This window comes from Ascaphus truei, chromosome 4 (assembly GCF_040206685.1).
Source record: "Ascaphus truei isolate aAscTru1 chromosome 4, aAscTru1.hap1, whole genome shotgun sequence".
Lineage (NCBI taxonomy): Eukaryota > Metazoa > Chordata > Amphibia > Anura > Ascaphidae > Ascaphus > Ascaphus truei.
The window spans coordinates 338,605,160-338,621,812 of NC_134486.1; the positions used below are offsets into that span (position 1 = coordinate 338,605,160).

The 16,653-nt window shown below is 43.3% G+C and overlaps 1 protein-coding gene across 21 annotated transcripts in view; it reads left to right on the forward strand.

Annotated features, from left to right (window-relative positions):
• DST (dystonin) overlaps positions 1 to 16,653 on the forward strand; it is a 535,648-nt gene that overhangs the window by 52,492 nt on the left and 466,503 nt on the right. For 20 of the 21 annotated variants that reach the window (XM_075598122.1, XM_075598131.1, XM_075598128.1 and 17 more), the window contains exon 4: positions 16,119 to 16,329. In XM_075598122.1, the coding sequence (XP_075454237.1) occupies positions 16,119 to 16,329 (211 nt within the window). Of the gene's footprint in view, positions 1 to 15,839; positions 15,995 to 16,118; positions 16,330 to 16,653 lie in introns of those variants that run through there. The other variant, XM_075598137.1, reaches the window with a different exon arrangement.

The following is a 16,653-nucleotide window of genomic DNA, read 5'->3' on the forward strand; positions in this document are numbered from 1 at the left end:
TCATGCACAATAGAATTTGCAATCTAATGTTTGGCAATGTTTACAGTGCATGGGACTAAATTGTCTTGTCCAAGGTCACAAGGATCTGACTCTGGTCTTTGAAATTGGTTCTCCCACTTAAAAGACCTGCCACTAAACACTTCAACTCACACATTTGTCATAAAATAAGAATGTCTCATACATCCCATGTCAGTCTCTTTGAGGGAAGTGTGTGGCCATGCCCGAGTACAGGTAAATGTAAGCAGCCTGTACTACACCTAATGCCGTGTTGATGGGTCCAGTGCAGTAGGTGATGCTGCTGTAAATGTAATATTGAATACTGTACTTAGCTGCCTAGCTTTTAATGGAAGGGGGTAATACCAAACGGTATATTCAATTGAATACTTGGACAGGATACAATACGTCAAAACACCTACAGAACATTTCTTAAAGAAGGATTATTACGTTTCTAAGAACTAGTCTAAATTTAGCCTTCGGTGAACTTGATGGACATACAGTATGTCATTTTTCAACCTCATCTACTATGTAACTATGTAACTTTGTCTAGAAAAAATGGTGAGAAGAAAATGTAACCTTAGGTACTCTTAACAAATATTAATATTATTTACTAGACTAAAAGATTCTTTTTTGAACTTTTTTTTTTATTTCATGTTATTTAAGACATTTTTTTAGGAGAAAACGGGTGGGATACAAAAAAGCAAAAGGAAAAAAGGAAGAGAGAGGAGGTACAAATATATTGGCACAATCATGATATCCAGTTATACAGACTAAGAAAGTACATGGATGGTAGTAAAGCATACTCATATTCCATCTCTATACACAACTGTATTTTTGTCATTTAGGTCATGGGCTAAAGAAAATGATGTAACCTCTCAATACAATATTTTAAAATATTGAAATATTTTGTAAAGCAGCGGTCTTACCTGCACGCTATTATTAAATAAAAGTTTTACTTACCTGCTCCCAAGTGATGAGCTGGTTTTATCACCAAGTGAAACAAAGTGGCCACAGGGTCAGAAGGAGAGAAGGAGGAGAGGGGGATAGGGGGGGAGAGAGGGGAAGGGAGGAGAAAGGGGAATGAGGGGCGAGAGGATGGAAGGGGGGGAGAGAGGATGGAAGGGGGGGACAGAGTGGAGGGAAGGGTGAGAGAGAGGAGGGAAGGGGGAGAGAGATAGGGAAGGGGGGAGAGAGGGTAGGGGGGAGATAGAGGAGGGAAGGGGGGAGGGAGAGAATGGAGGGAAAGGTGGGAGGGAGAATGGAGGGACACACACAGAGACACACACACAGACACACACAGCCCCGATCCAGCCGATGACACTCCCCCTCCCTTAATAGCCACGCCCCCGCCCCCCACCCCCTGCTCCTGCTGTAAAATTATTGCAGGACAGCCGATCGCCATGCTTGCAGAGTTGGTGACGTCACCACTCAAGCATGAGCGAGCTCAGCGGCAGCGTGGTCGCAGCCTATGTCTCATAGGTCTCCCTACAGTATGGGAAATTCTGGGTTAAAGGCTGTTATCATTGTATGGTGTTTGATGTCAATCTTTGTACAGCAGAAAAGGGCATACTGTACGTAGTCAAATGTTTGGATTCTAAACTATGACATGAAATGAGCACTCACGGTGGTATATTTACTATAGGGGGTTTCCAGTTTGCAAAACTGGGGCAAAGAATTGCCCTATACTTATGAAAGCAAAAAAAACCATACCTTCCTAAAGAACTTTTTAATTTGATAAATCTGATGCAGTGTTTTTGCTCTAGTTTTGTCCTAAATTTGCATTCAAGGGACTTTGAAACATAACCCATTATATGGGCCAATTATAGTTCCTACATTAAAATTGATTTTTCACAGTACAGGCCTGCTAAAGAAAGCAATTTGTACAGCCACCCCGGAGTTAAGCCAGTACAAAATAAGTTGATGTAGAAAGATTTTCCAATCAAACACACTAATATGTTGGTGGATACAAAAATTAAGTCCCAACCTCCAAATGTATGAAGTAAGTAGAGTTTGTGTGCCTATGCACGTTTTAAATCTTAATACAAATAAGCACAGTCTACACGTATGTGAGACTCATCATCATGCCTTAGGCCTCGTGCAGGCTGAGTGCTTGCGATCACAACAATTAAAGTAAATTGTTGTGGCCAAGTTGCGCGCACAGCGCTCAGCTGCTTGGCGAGACAAGTCAATTTGATTTGCCCACTCACTGGTGCATCACGGCGGCGGTTCAGCCAAAGAGGATGAACCAGCCGCTTCACATCATGGCCACGCCTTCCCCCTCCCCCCGTCGGATCTCCTGCTCTTCAGTGGAAGCGCAACCGCAGACCACAGGCCTCGGCTGAAACTGGTGCAAGCGCCGCCAGGCGCTCCAGCATGTGCGTGCACGCAGAAACTGGGGCCGTAGTCTTATTAACAGAAACTGAGCTAAAACCCCCGAAAAAAAACATAGCCTTTCTTGTGACTTCTACTGCAAACAAAACCCCAGGACGAATCTACAATATGAAGAACAAGAAGGTAAATCATTTGTGATTTATCACTTTGTTACTAATGGCCTGACTAGGGTAGGCCCACTGTAAAAACAAAAATGCCTGACTTAAAAATCTTCTATGGTCCCCAGTGAGAAAGAGACCCGAAATACTCAAATCCAGCCAAATTATAGCCCACTCACTCAAATTATGGAACTCAGTGGCAAATCGACACTACCTTACAACACGGAATACACTTATGACACCACTATATGATAACCCAGAATTTGGTCCAGGAATAGGCCGCAATAGGTTTATAGACTGGAAAATAGCAGGTATCACAAGATTAAAAGATGTAGGTTCAGAAGGATTTCCCAGACCCTTCGAATATTTCCACAAAGAAAAGGCTATCCCAAACAATCAGTTCCTCCAATACCTTCAATTGAAAGCCTTTTATAACAAAATCCGACCCCCCGAATTGCTAACTAGATTCGAATCACTTTGTCTAGCAGATAGTAACACATCTGGACTGATACTGTATCTAAATTGTATGGATACTTTGTTAGCCCTCCTCCACAAATGAATCAAAAACTGAAATATATGTGTAACAGGTATTCCCCCCCCCAATCGCAGATACAATGTGGGTGTAGAGAACATACTGCACCGACACACTTTATTCGAGCAAATACCCAGTATGTACCTGGCAGATACCTGGAATGCGCCGCTCCTCACCTCTGACAAGCCCCGTTGCGTTTGCCTTCCCAGTCTGGGTTCATGCCTGGCTGACGGGCGGCTGATCTGTTAAATGATAATGATTAGGATTTAATAGGCTGCAATGCTTCGCGTGTCTATCAGATGGCATAAATTCATGAATTGTAATGCAGTATATATATATGTACTGTGCAGTATTGCAGCCAGCGGGAATAAAATGCTTCAATCCCTGCCTGGAAAATACCTCAATGCACTCGGGCAGAAAACAGTCACAAACCTCAATACACCCGGGTATACCCGAATTCGTGGGACTAGCCGAGCTCGAATAAAGTGTGTCGCCAGTGTACGGTGTTACCAAGTGTGGTGCGTATACCTGCAGGCTCACAGGAGGTCTGAGCCTCTGCCAGTGAGAGCCTGGGGTGAATCCTCTGGAACGTTTCTTAGTTTCAGCGCCTCCACCTATGTAGAATTCTATGGGAATGTAGAATGACCCTAACATAGGAACCCACCCAGAAAACACATACACCAGTATTATGCATAGCAGGTTTACTGAGTGAACAAATGATAACTATTACATCTTACTCATAACTTTATAACATCACCACATTATACGGGTGTCCCTCTCTAGAGGAGACACTCACTCAGGCGTCTCGCAGGACGCTTCCCCCTACACCGGGTGATCCCACCCCGTGTCCAACAATCCCCTCACACTGTCCCACGCTCTTAAAGGGATAGGATATAGGTGACTGCGCAGTCACTAACTGATAGAATGGTTGGTGCACTTGTTAACAAAAGGGGTTACCTGCCGAGTGCTCCTGCACTCGGGCCTGCAGCACTTCGAAAAGGATCTGTTGCTCTGGATCCCGTCTGATCCGGTCCGATGAATCCTTGCTTGGGGTCCGCCAGGGGCGATCCCACCCTAGTGATAGTCTTTGTGTCTGGGCACTGACTTGAGCCCAAGTCGCCTTTCAGGAATCGCAGCGTCCGCTGTGTCCCTGTCTATCACTGGCACTACGTGACACGGTCCCTAACCTAGGGCCTGTCCCTGTAGCACCACAAACTGGGGAGTGAGGACCTCTCTGGGGCCTAAGGGGTTACTAGCCTGCTCCGCTCCCCTAACCCTTCCCAGTCCTTGCTCTAACTATATAACTAACCCTCGCAGCCTCACGCTGCAATGTACTGGGTGCGTGCAGCAACCGTGCTACACAACACTGTGCCTGTCTGTCAGACCTCACAGCACTGACAGCCGTGACTCTGACAAGACAGCACTAACACTAACTAAGGGCAGGATCCCTATCTTGGGCCGTCCCTTAGTAATTACCCACTACCTCTGGTGGGGAGTTGGGGCCTACCTGGGATATTGGGGGACTTACTTGGTGCAGGAGCTTCACTCGCTCCCTGCACACTTCCTCCCCCTTCCTTCTCCCAGCTCCAACTGCCGTTCCTGAGCCCTCGAATTGTATCTCTTTCTCTCTCCAGGGCAAACTTCAGCCCTATTGTCTCCTAGAGGCACCTGGTGCCTCCCTCGCTAGGCCCTATGGGAATTGTAGTCCTGGGGCGCCTGTAATTACATTGGGGCCGCGTGCGCGACTTCCCTGCGCCTGCGCGAGTCCCTAATGGCCGCCTCAACCTTTCCCTGTTTTCCCCTACACTCGCGCGATTCTCTAAGGGCTGTCTGGACTCCCTACCTACTTCTGCGCATGCGCGACTCTCTCGGCCCGCCGGGAGCTTACTGCGCATGCGCGAACTGGCGCGACATGGCGGCGCCCTGCGCAAGAGCCGCCAGAGATCTCCTGCACTCCGGTGCGCTCCCTCCTCGGCCCCCACCTTCCGGAATGGCCGTCGGGTCTGCCGCTGGCCTCCGGCAGTACCCGCCATCGGTCCTGGCCACGGAGGCTCCGAGGGAGATCGCAGGGGGCAAAGGGTGACCTGGCTACATATGCTACAATGGGAGGATGACCTGGGGGAGGTATTAGACATGGAAGGCTGGAATGATATTTTTCAAAAGGTTGCTACATTATCAATGTGTATCACAATCAGAGAAAATGCCTATAAAGTTATTACGAGGTGGTATTTAACCCCCATGAGACTAGCTAAATTCATCCCAGAGTACCCAAATATATGTCCGAAAGGATGTGGAGCACAAGCCACATTTATACATATGTGGTGGGGATGCCCATTCATACTGTAGCAGCTTATTGGCTGGAAATCAAAATGTGGTCACAAAGATTTTTCGGTTTGGACCTACCAATGGATCCCTGGTTATTTCTTTTAAACAAACCATATTATCTCCTCACGAGACATGAAAATAAATTACTGTGCCACATATCTTCAGCCGCAAGACGCGAATTAGCGGCAGTATGGAAACAAACAATTATTCCCTCAATTCCCAAAGTTAAAAATAAAGTCTGGCAGATTTGCTACATGGAAAAACTGGTTAGTCTTAATAACGACACCTACACTGATTTTCAGAAGGTGTGGTTACCTTGGATTCTGAGTGAAAACCAATCAGAAATTAATACCCACTTAATTTTGTTGTAATAAAAAAAAAAAAAATTGATATTTATATTAACTGTGTGATAGAATATTTTAAGAAGTCTTGTTAGGTAAAATTGTAAATGAATGTGTACTTTCTCCCATCTCTATTTTTTGTACCCTTCCCTCCCCCCCATTTTTTATTTTCTTCATTCCCCCCTCTCCCTTAATTTTTTAAATAAAAATTAAGTTTAAAAATAAAATAAAAATCAGGTCTTGTAATAATGGGCCGGGTGGGCAGCCAGGGCAGAGTCTCACCACCCCCTCCTTTTCTGGGCGTGGTGCTCACTTTCAGGCACTGGTCAGAGGTATAGTAGGATGGGTGTGGGAGCAAAGCATCGTCCTTCCTTGCTCTCTCACATGGTGGTGGTGGTGGCGAGGAATGGGGAGGAGGTACAGACCGTAGGTGCGAAGTAGACGGGCATTGGTCTTTTGAGAAAATTAACCTTAAAGTTGGGTGTCATGATACATAGGTAAATATTATTATACTACCTAATTATTAAAATAATGACAGGCATTGTAAGAAACTGATACTGTTACGTCACTGTATTTACTATGCACATAGAACACAAATAAAATGTCACAAATGGCTAAATAAGACCGGGGGGGGAAATGATGAGCGATGTGCTCTTTTCTGCTAGCAGCAGTGCTGATTCTGCCCCCCACGCTGTGGCTCCTGAGATGGTGTAAGAGGAGCCTCAAGTGGAGTGGACACTTCACTGAACTGGCTTAGTGTAGATGTTGTCAGTTGGGAAGTTGGTCTGAAGACATCAATCGTTTGCTATAAGATATTAGCCATTAACACTAGTATAATCTGATGGCACTATAAACTGACACTGAGTATTATCAGACTATTGGTGCAACTCCAGGTCTCCTCTGCGCCATACTACGCTTTGCACAGTGCTAATTACTTCCAGCTGGACTTTATTAGTGCCCCATCACTGAGCCAAAATGCCCTGCCTCAGGCAAAGTTACGCCCCTGATGGTCACTGCTTTTTTGATGGCTCAGACAAATGACTCCTATTTAATATATTTCCCTGTGTTGGAGACAATGCTAGTCCCATTTATTGAAATGGAGCTGGTCTCTTCTCCAGCACAGGCAGTTCACAACATCTTAAATAGGAGCCAATGTCTCCTTGTCCTTTTCTAAACCTTAAAACAAGCAAGGGGGGCAGGGCCAGCTCACACTATTGTTTTTAAGTATGGCAAGGTGAGGAACATGCTTCTATGATCTGATTTACTCCCTTGAGGACTTGTACTGCTCTGCCCATCACGATGATCTAGCCATTTTTCAGTTCAAGGCTGTCTCCTCTCTACAACATTTGTCTCTCTCATGTCATGCCTAAAAGGTTTCTTCTATTATTGATCCCCATATCTGAGGCTTTTTCTCATTCCAGTGTTTGAAGACCCTTCTCTCTTAGGGGCCTATGCTATATGCCTTCATAAAAAAAAATTGCCGGCCCATTTAAATCGACATTTTTATGAGCGTTGCTATCACACTATTCAGAAAGCCTCAATTACCAGTGATAGCAAAAATCTCAAAACAGGCGAGTAGCCGGCGGAGTGATGATCGCCTCTCTGGAAAGGCCTTACCCGGCGATTCCTTTCAGCTGCAGAGAGAGCTGCTCAGAGAGAGCCGCCTCTGCCTGCGCAAATCTCGCCCGAAATTAATGTTTTTTTATATACATTTTATTACTAGTGTAGATGGATGAGCAGGGGGTCTCCGGAGCAGAACCGCGTTGATTTCAGGTCCGGGGACCCCCCTGCTTCCCGAGATACAGGCCCCGTTATGGTTTTATTTATTTATTTTTGAAGGCATAAAAATTGGGCGATTCATTCTTTTATCGCCCACTTATCGAGGCTTACTGAATAGCAGTAGGCATTTGGCTGATAAGTGCTTGATAAGTGGCTTATGAACGCTTATAGCATAGGCCCTTAATCTTTTACCCCTTCAGTAACAGAGGGTCCATAAATACATTGCTTTGATTGAATGCCCATCTATTCAGGAGTTTTAATACTGCACAGTAGCTTAAACACAAATAGCTTCGGCACTTACACCCCACCCGACTTCTCTGCTATGCACCAATACCCATTATACAGTTACACCTTAGGCCTGTTATATACAGGATGCGGCCGTGTGGCCACGCGTTCCTATGCGAATGCGTGTGTACGTGCCGCATGCTTTTCCTGTATATAGTGCCGGGAGCTGCAGGTAAGTGTATATGCGTTTATGTGCGTGTATGTGTGTGTATATGTTGTGTGAGTGTAAGTGTAAGGGGAGTGTAAGTAAGATTTTTTTAAATTAAAAAAAAAAGTTTAATAATTTTTTTTTTTTGTGTGCATTTATTTACCCCCCCCACACACACACATCCATACAAACACGCATACACGCATACATACATACACACATACACACCAATACATACATTTGAGCGCAGGCAGCGGCGCGAAACGATGAATTTCTTCATCTTCGCCGCTGTCTGTCGGCTCCTCTCTCCCTGCCGTACGCGCGCAGCACATCTATAGAAAGGCTGACTGACGTCAGCCAACTAAAAATCTGCGCGCGCGCACGGTGTAGCACGCGCACGGCGTAGCACACGCCCGGCACTATAGAACGTGCCTTACTGTCTCTCATTATAATACTTTGATAACAAATCATAGATGGTATTCCCTGTTCCCCAAATCTCCTTTTATGTACCATACAGCGCTCTTTTCCTTGTATTGAACTTTCTTTATTTTACTTATGTGCCTTTATGTAAAGTACTGGGGCCCATGTTTACCAAGAGGTACTACTCCATGAAACATGTTCTGGTACCTTATGGACCATTCAAAAGGCCCCTAAATTACGGTGCTGTGCTAATACTCCAGGACATTACAAAATATGGTTATTATGCATTTATCATGAAGTAAACTTAAGGATTTGTTATATATTTTGAAATATAACCGCATTACTATCAATCTTGATATGCAACAGCATTACAGGAAAGTATTCTTTTAACTTTGTTATTGATTGCTGCAAAGGAAAACATTTACAGTGAACGCCTATCAATTCTGTATTAATTGGGTGCTAATTACACCTGTATTTTTCTGTTCAGGAAAAGGGATATTTGGATATTGTCTCCAAATAGATTATGGGATTAGATTAATTATCTACAAATACTCTGGGTACTGAACGTCTGAAATTCCCTCAGAGATCCCACTTTTTCTGAGATTACCATCATAATAATTCAGCATCACTTATACTATATAAATCATTATTCTGTTGTTTCTTACAGCTTAATACAATTGGAACAATGACATTATCAAAACGTGTAACATATTATACAAGTGAATATTTCATTTGACAAATATTAGAATAATACTGGAGTACCTGGCTGGAACAAACCACTCCTTTTTAATCATATAGGGCATGAAGAAGGAAATACATTATAAGGATTACAGAAGTAAGGACTAGAAAGATGAGGAAGACTAAGGGGCTAATTCATCTACTCCAAGCTCATTCAAACTCAATGGCAGTATTCACAATTGGCCACATTAGAGTATTTTGAATCAGCCCCTAAGAATTGTTGGAGACCACAGAGCCACTAACCTGACACGTATCTATCATTTGTTCCTGATTTCGTGATTTGTATGAGCATGTTGGTAGTAGCAATGTAATATACAGGTCAGTGCTGGCGGACACACACATTCTTTGTAAAGATATAGCAGATTACAAAATGTCCCTGTTAAATTGATTTACCAATTGGACGAATGTTGGCAGAACCAGCTTTTTACGGCTCCTTTATCAGGATGCATTCTGGGATTTGTGGTCCCTTTTTTTCTGTTGAGAAAACCATATAACTTGGACTGGATCAACCTGTCCTGCACACCTGAATTTAGTGTGCAACACTACTGCTAAGGTTGTATTCCCTTAGAAGATTATCAGATAAAACCCAGGGGTTCTTAAACATCGCTCATTTCAGTACAAAATAATTGCTTGGAAGACCAAAATACTTGCACGTATCTCTACTCATTCATATATTTAAAAAAACACTGGACTGCAATTGAAAATGCACTGACTGCAGGTGAAAGAAAGCTGTCTCAAGTGAATTTTGGAAGAGATCGCGGTTAGAGAAACACTGAAATAACACACAGGAGCATATTATTTCATGATACTTATTTTTCCAAGTCTCTTTATGTAACTTATTTGCTTTTAATATGAAATGTAGGTCTAGAGGTATTCTCTTAATAGTAATAATTGTATTCAAAGCTGCAGTTCAGTCTTTTTTTTTTTTTTTTTTACATTTATTTTTTTACTTCAATAGTTTCATGTGTGCAATCTCTAATTACCTAAAGAACTGTATAGCTGCAGCTCAATTCGTTTTCCATGTATTGATAGGTCGAAATTTGGTGACATATTAAAAGCTGGCATTTGTTTATAATCTGCTTGACTGGCAGTGGAAGCTCATGAATATTCATGAGCAATTCTGAACTGACAAGTGCTAGAGGGAGGGCAGTGCTGACAAAGGGGTGTGCCAGAGCTTGTGACAGGACATGAAGGGGCAGTGCCTAAGCAAATGGCTGTTAAAATAGAATACAAGAAAATTGGTCTTTCAAAGTTGTTTTTTTAAAAACAGAAAATGCTAAATGTATTTTTTCTTACTACAGAACTGATTTATTAAAAAAAACAAACATGCAGGATATTGACTGAACTGCAGCTTTTCTCCCAATGGGACTCAAAGCGCTTCACAATTACAGTGTAGTTAACGGCATGCAGCACATAGTAATTTTTACAGGCACAGTTCCTGCCCAGATAAGCTTATAATCTATGTTTTAGGTGCCTGGGGCACAGGGAGATAAAGTGAGTTAAAGTAAGTTGCCCAAGGTCACAAGGAGCCGTCCCTGGGAATTGTAACAGGTCCCTCCGATTCAAACTTCAGTGTCATTGTTTAAAGTCAGTGCCATCCCGCCCTGCGCCACTCCTCCCTGCGCCACTCCTCCCTTTTGTGGGCATGTGCCATGGCTAAGGCTAAGTGCTAAGGCTTGTGTGCTGTTTAGTAAATTTAGCCCATAGTACTAAATATTCAGGTGGGGGGCATTCTAGGGATTTATTAACTAAACTGTGTTAGTGTAGATCAGGGAACTATCGCACAGAAACTTCCATTCACTTTAATGGGCGTTTCAGTGCTGTAGTGCTCCGATCATAGCACATGCCTGAAAAGGTAACCTGACTAGTTTTGTAAGCACTGTAGCTGATAAATGAAAGCAAAGTGCATTATATATTGCTACTACTGACAAACGTTTGTGTCATTTTATTAACAAAATGATTATTTGCATTCCCTGATAAACAGCCCCTTCGTCTCTTATTTTTGCTGTATCCCGCATGGCCCCTCAGAGATATCGTATGTGGTTTACCATTTGCACCGTTCTTTTCAGCAAAGAAGAGCATTCTCTCACTGATCTCTGTCATAGGGCACACCCTGAAACATTGCTTAAGTCCCAGTCAGTGCTACAACCACATGAAGAACCGTGTGGGGGTGTGTGTGGGTCAATTATATATGGAAAATTTGTAGTTAAATACATTAGTAAAGGTACGCTCCTAATGAGTTTACATATGAGTGGCACTATTGGGCCATGTTAAACCTTTATTCTATTTTTAATGTTTTTTTTTAGATACTTTAGGATACTTAATTACTTTGTAGGTTGCTATATTATTTGAAGGTTGCTAGTTATTGATGTGCTACGCAGCTTTTGGCTGCAGAACTGAAAATATACTGCTATGATTTTGTGACTTTATGGCATTATTTTTCTGAAGACCCATTCTTGCACAAAATGGATGTGTACCCGACAGCGTATAAAACTGATGGGAGATGATGTCACTCATGTCTATCAATTTCTAAATAAATCCTTTGAAACGGTTAACTTTAGCTCAGTACTGCTTTGACAACGTGATATTCAAAGGACAAGTTTTATTACGTCGCCATAGGAAAAATGTCAATTACTAAACGTCTGTCACATTTAAATTCCCTGCCAGTATCCCCCTACCCGAGCACTGCATTGTGATGGCACCACTGCCCAAAATCTATATGCAGTGACATTTCTATCACACAAGTCATTTGAATGCCTTTTCTAGCCGCGGTTCCTGTTTACCAGAATGACTTCCTCTCTACTGTCTGAGACCCTGCTCCAGAATTCCTTGTGTTCTACTTAGCAGTCAGTACCATAATTACTAGTTAGACTTCTTAAAGCTGCAGTTCAGTCAATATCCTGCATGTGTGTTTTGTTTAATAAATCAGTTCTATAGTAAGAAAAAATACTTTTAGCATTTTCTGTTTAAAAAACAACAACTTTGAAAGACCAATTTTCTTGTATTCTATTTTAACAACCATTTGCTAAGGCACTGCCCCTTCATGTCCTGTCACAAGCCCTGGCACACCCCTTTGTCAGCCCTGCCCTCCCTCTAGCACATGACAGTGCAGGAGTGCTCATGAATATTCATGAGCTTTCACTGAGAGACAGAAGCAGAAGAAAAACAGATCCCTTCACTAATTATGTCACCAAATTTCGCCGATCAATACATGGAGAACGAATTGACCTGCAGCTATACAGTTCTTTAGGTAATTAGAGATTGCCCACATAAAACTATTGAAGTAAAAAAATAAATTAAAAAAAAAAAAAAGACTGAACTGCAGCTTTAACATTACTTGTCTATAACAAGTAAACATTTTATTGAATTTTAAAGCAGAACAGATGAAAATACAATGCACAATTGGAGCTGGGAAGCTGTTTTCTACACAGTATCTTACCCAAAGCAGAGAGACAAATATTTAGTACACATCGTACCCATATTTGTGGCTTTTCAGAATTGAGTTGTTGACTTCTCTTCACTTGGCAATTTATTAGTATGTATATTTAAATATCAAACAATGATTACAGTGTGCAGGGTACTATAACATTTGTAGTGACAAGGTGAATGATTTACAGTGTTTAGGTTGTCACTTTTGTAACTTCATACTTTGCTTTAATAGTTTATGTTGGCCCTTGTCAATGCAATGGTATTAATTTCATTACATAGTTACATAGTGGCTGAGGTTGAAAAAAGACATATGTCCATTGAGTTCAATTTATGCTCAATTTAGACAACAGATACTTATGCTATATTTGTATTTACAGTATTCTGATGCAGAGGAAGGCAAACAAAAAGCCCAGTGAAACAGTACCCCATGATATCTCATAAGGGGAAAACATTAATTCCTTCCTGACTCCAAAAATGGCAATCAGATTTCTCCCGGATCAACATCCTTCCCATGTTTACTTATTTGGTATATCCCTGTATGCCTTTCCTTTCTAAAAGGATGCTTTCCCTTGTCTTGAAGATATCTATTGTATCTGCCGTCACAGTCTCCACGGTAATGAATTCCACATTTTAAGTGCCCGTACTGTAAAGAGCCCTTACAATGAGTCACATTGGAAGAAAAAAAGCTATATAAATAAAGTTATTATTAAGTTATTATTTTGTTCCTGCTTAAATCTGCTGTCCTCCAACCTTAAGGTATGACCCTGTGTTGTTTGTACTGCCCTTGGGATGAATAGTTATTTGGAAAGCTCCTTGTACTGTCCCTGAATATATTTGTTTATAGTTATCATATCCCTTCTAAGGCCTCGGTCCCGCTGCGCTCGTTGGCGCGGGCGGCGGGTCGCGAGTTCCCCACCAGCAGGGGAATCCTCGCGAGCCGGTCCCGGTCCCCACTGGCTGCACAGCTGACTACACGCTGTAGCACGTCAGCCGCTGGAGACACCAGAGAATGGTGTTTCCTAGCTTTGACGCGTGACGTGTGTGGCTGTGAGCCAATGGGGAGGGGAGGCTGCGGGAGGAGGAGAGGCTTCGGGGAGCGGGGAGGAGTGTGGAGTGAAAGCAGGTGAGTGCCTTTCTCTGTGTGTGTGTCTGAGTGCCTGTCTGTGTGTGTATGTGTCTGAGTGCGTGAGTGTTTGTCTGTGTGTGTATGTGTCTGAGTGCGTGAGTGCCTGTCTGTGTGTGTGTGTGTGTGTATGAGTGCGTGAGTGCCTGCCTGTGTGTGTGTGTGTGTGTGCGCGTGTGTGTGTGTGTGTGTATGAATGAGTGCCTGCGTGTGTGTGTTTAAACGTACCTTCCAGCTCCAGCCCGAGTCCGTGGAGGGAGGAGGGGGAGAGTAGCGGGTCCCTCCGCTCAAGCCACGCCCCCCCTCCCTGTCAAACCGCCCACCTCCCGCCCACCTCCCGATCAAACCTCCCACCTCCCGCCCACCTCCCGCTCCGGCTCCCGCTCCCTACAGACCGCAGATCGCGGTCTGTGTATCTCAGCGCACCGCCTGTCAGCAGCGCAGGTGCGCTGACTCTGGGAGCGGGGCCTTAGCCTTAGACGCCTCTTTTCTAATGCAAGCAAATCTAATTTACTAGCCTCTCCTCATAAATCAGATTATCCATCCCCTTTATTAATTTGGTGGCTCTTCTCTGCACTTTTTCTAGTTCCATCATATCTTTTCTAAGGAGTGGTGCCCACAACTGTACTCCATATTCAAGGTGTGGTCTTAGTAATGCTTTATAGAGGGCCATAATTATGCTTTCTTCCCCTTCATTCATACCCCGTTTAATGCAAGATAAGATCTTATCTGCATTTGAAGCTACTGCCGGACATTGGACACTATTACCAAGCCTGCTGTCTACAAGCACTCTTTCTCCATCAAGGATTGACCTAATTTTGCCCCATTAACCTAATTTTCCCCATATTGATATTGTTACAATTGTTTCATAAAACATCAATATTTTCCACAGCACCATACAATAGAGGATAAAGACCGTAATAATACAAATACAACATTAACATACACTGGTGCAGTACGTAAGGAGGGCCCTGTTCCAAGGAACTTACACTCTAAAGGGAAAGCACAAGCTACAGCGGGTGGAAAATGTTGCTGTGTTTCTTAAGGTTGTTCATAGAGAAGCAAGCAACTTGGCTTCTCTTTTCTAAGTGATAGATACTGGGGTATATGGTAAATACAGGAGGATAAAGAGTGATGAATCAAGAGGATGTTGGGTAGGACATCTGGAACAGGTGAGTATTCAGTGCAGCTTTAAATGTGTGAAGTGTCGGGAAGAGTCTGATGTTACAGGGAACAGAATTCTATAGGCATGGCACAGCCACGGATCATTGTTCTTATTGCTTTTTTACTTCTTAAGACTGGATTCTATTTAGTGATTAAGTACTGATATCTTAACAAAGAAAATGGTCCCTTATTTACTATAAATGACTCCTACTCCTCCTAACTCCCTCGTTACAGTACGTTTTGTATCTGTTTGTGCATGTTTGTCCTTATTTGGCATGTCATTCTGTTTATAAAATATACATAACTGTGACCCCATTGTACCGTGCTGCGGCATATGTTGCTGCTTTATAAATTGTCTTGAGCAATAACAGTACTAGCAACTTTTCATGTTGTGTGATTCTTGACATCTGTGCCAATTTTGTATATTTGTAAATGACCCCATTTCATTGCTGACAGCCCAAATCTTTAACTCGTTCTGTGCTGCTTTCAGTATTTTTGTGAGAGCCTCTAGCACTGAACAGGTTAAACAGCTGTCAAAATGACCTCATAAAGTGTTGAGATTTTCCTGTGGAAGATCTCATTCCATCACATGAGAGGTTGCCCTGAAATGGCAGCAGTTCTATCTTCCAGTACTGGCAATAAGCTTGACCAAAGGCAGATGTGCTTGTGTTAATGAGAAGTGATGCCAGGACAGAGGCCATATACACTGAGATGAAATATGTGTTTACTGAAACTGTCCTGACATAGAGCTACTGAAGCAGACTCAACTGTATATAAAGCTGCTCTCCTCTGCAGCACTGAGTCAGTTCCTGTTCTTTCAGCCATAGTGGTGGTGCTCCATTGTCTGGTGTAGGTAGTCAGGATATAAGTGGATCTCTAAGTGGGATGTAAGCACAGGGTTAAAGCTTCAGACGCAAAGGAAAAAGAAACAACAAAGGAAGCCACCCTCCCTGGATGTTTTGCTATTTAGGGAGGCAGATGTATTAATTAGCCTGGCTGTTGCAAGACCCTGCAGGTGTAAGGTTGTCCAGCAGAGGGATCCAGATACTGCTCTGTAGAAGCAGTAGGCTTGGCTGCTGCCGCTAGCTTTATTGCTGGGCCGGTCAGGGGAGATCATTTTATTGTTGGGATCATTTCCTGTTCCCCCATCCTCACTAAAAGGAAAGAAAAAAAAAAAGCTAATGATTTCTCAGCAGTGACTAATCTCCTGAGAGTCACACCATGGTAAGCTGCTGTGTGTGTGCACTGCGTGTTGGGGTGTTGTGCTGCCGATCCCCTGTGCTGTCTGATCTGCCTGATCATTGTATACAATACATGGTACAGTGTGTCTCTCTTGTCCCCTCCTCAGAGCTCAGGCACCGCTTCCTACCGCTGCTCCATGTCCTCCTCGGCGGACTTCTCTGATGATGAGGAGGATTGTAGTCAGAAGTCTGGATCTGCTTCCCCAGCTCCCGGGGACACCTTACCCTGGAACCTGCCCAGGCACGAGAGGTGCAAGAGGAAGACCCCGGGGGCAGCAGTGCTGGATCCCGCGGAGAGGGCAGTGCTCAGGATAGCTGGTAAGGGGCATTATCATCACTGGAGGGTGGGGCCTGGTATCATCAGATGAGAAATAGCAGCAAACTGGGATCACCTTGAAAGTAAGATACAGCACCCAACTGGGGCACTGCAGCAGCTGATGAATGGTGGAATGACTTCTAAATTATCTGCAACTCAAATATATTCTCAGGGTGTTTCACTTATATGCTAATGTTGGATTTATTTCGCTGTTTATTCTGAGATATTTGTATTATGACTATTTATATTATTCCTATACGTATGTATTAAACGATTCTTGTACCTTTCTACTTGAAAAGGATGTCTGAGATCAGGTTGTCACTGCA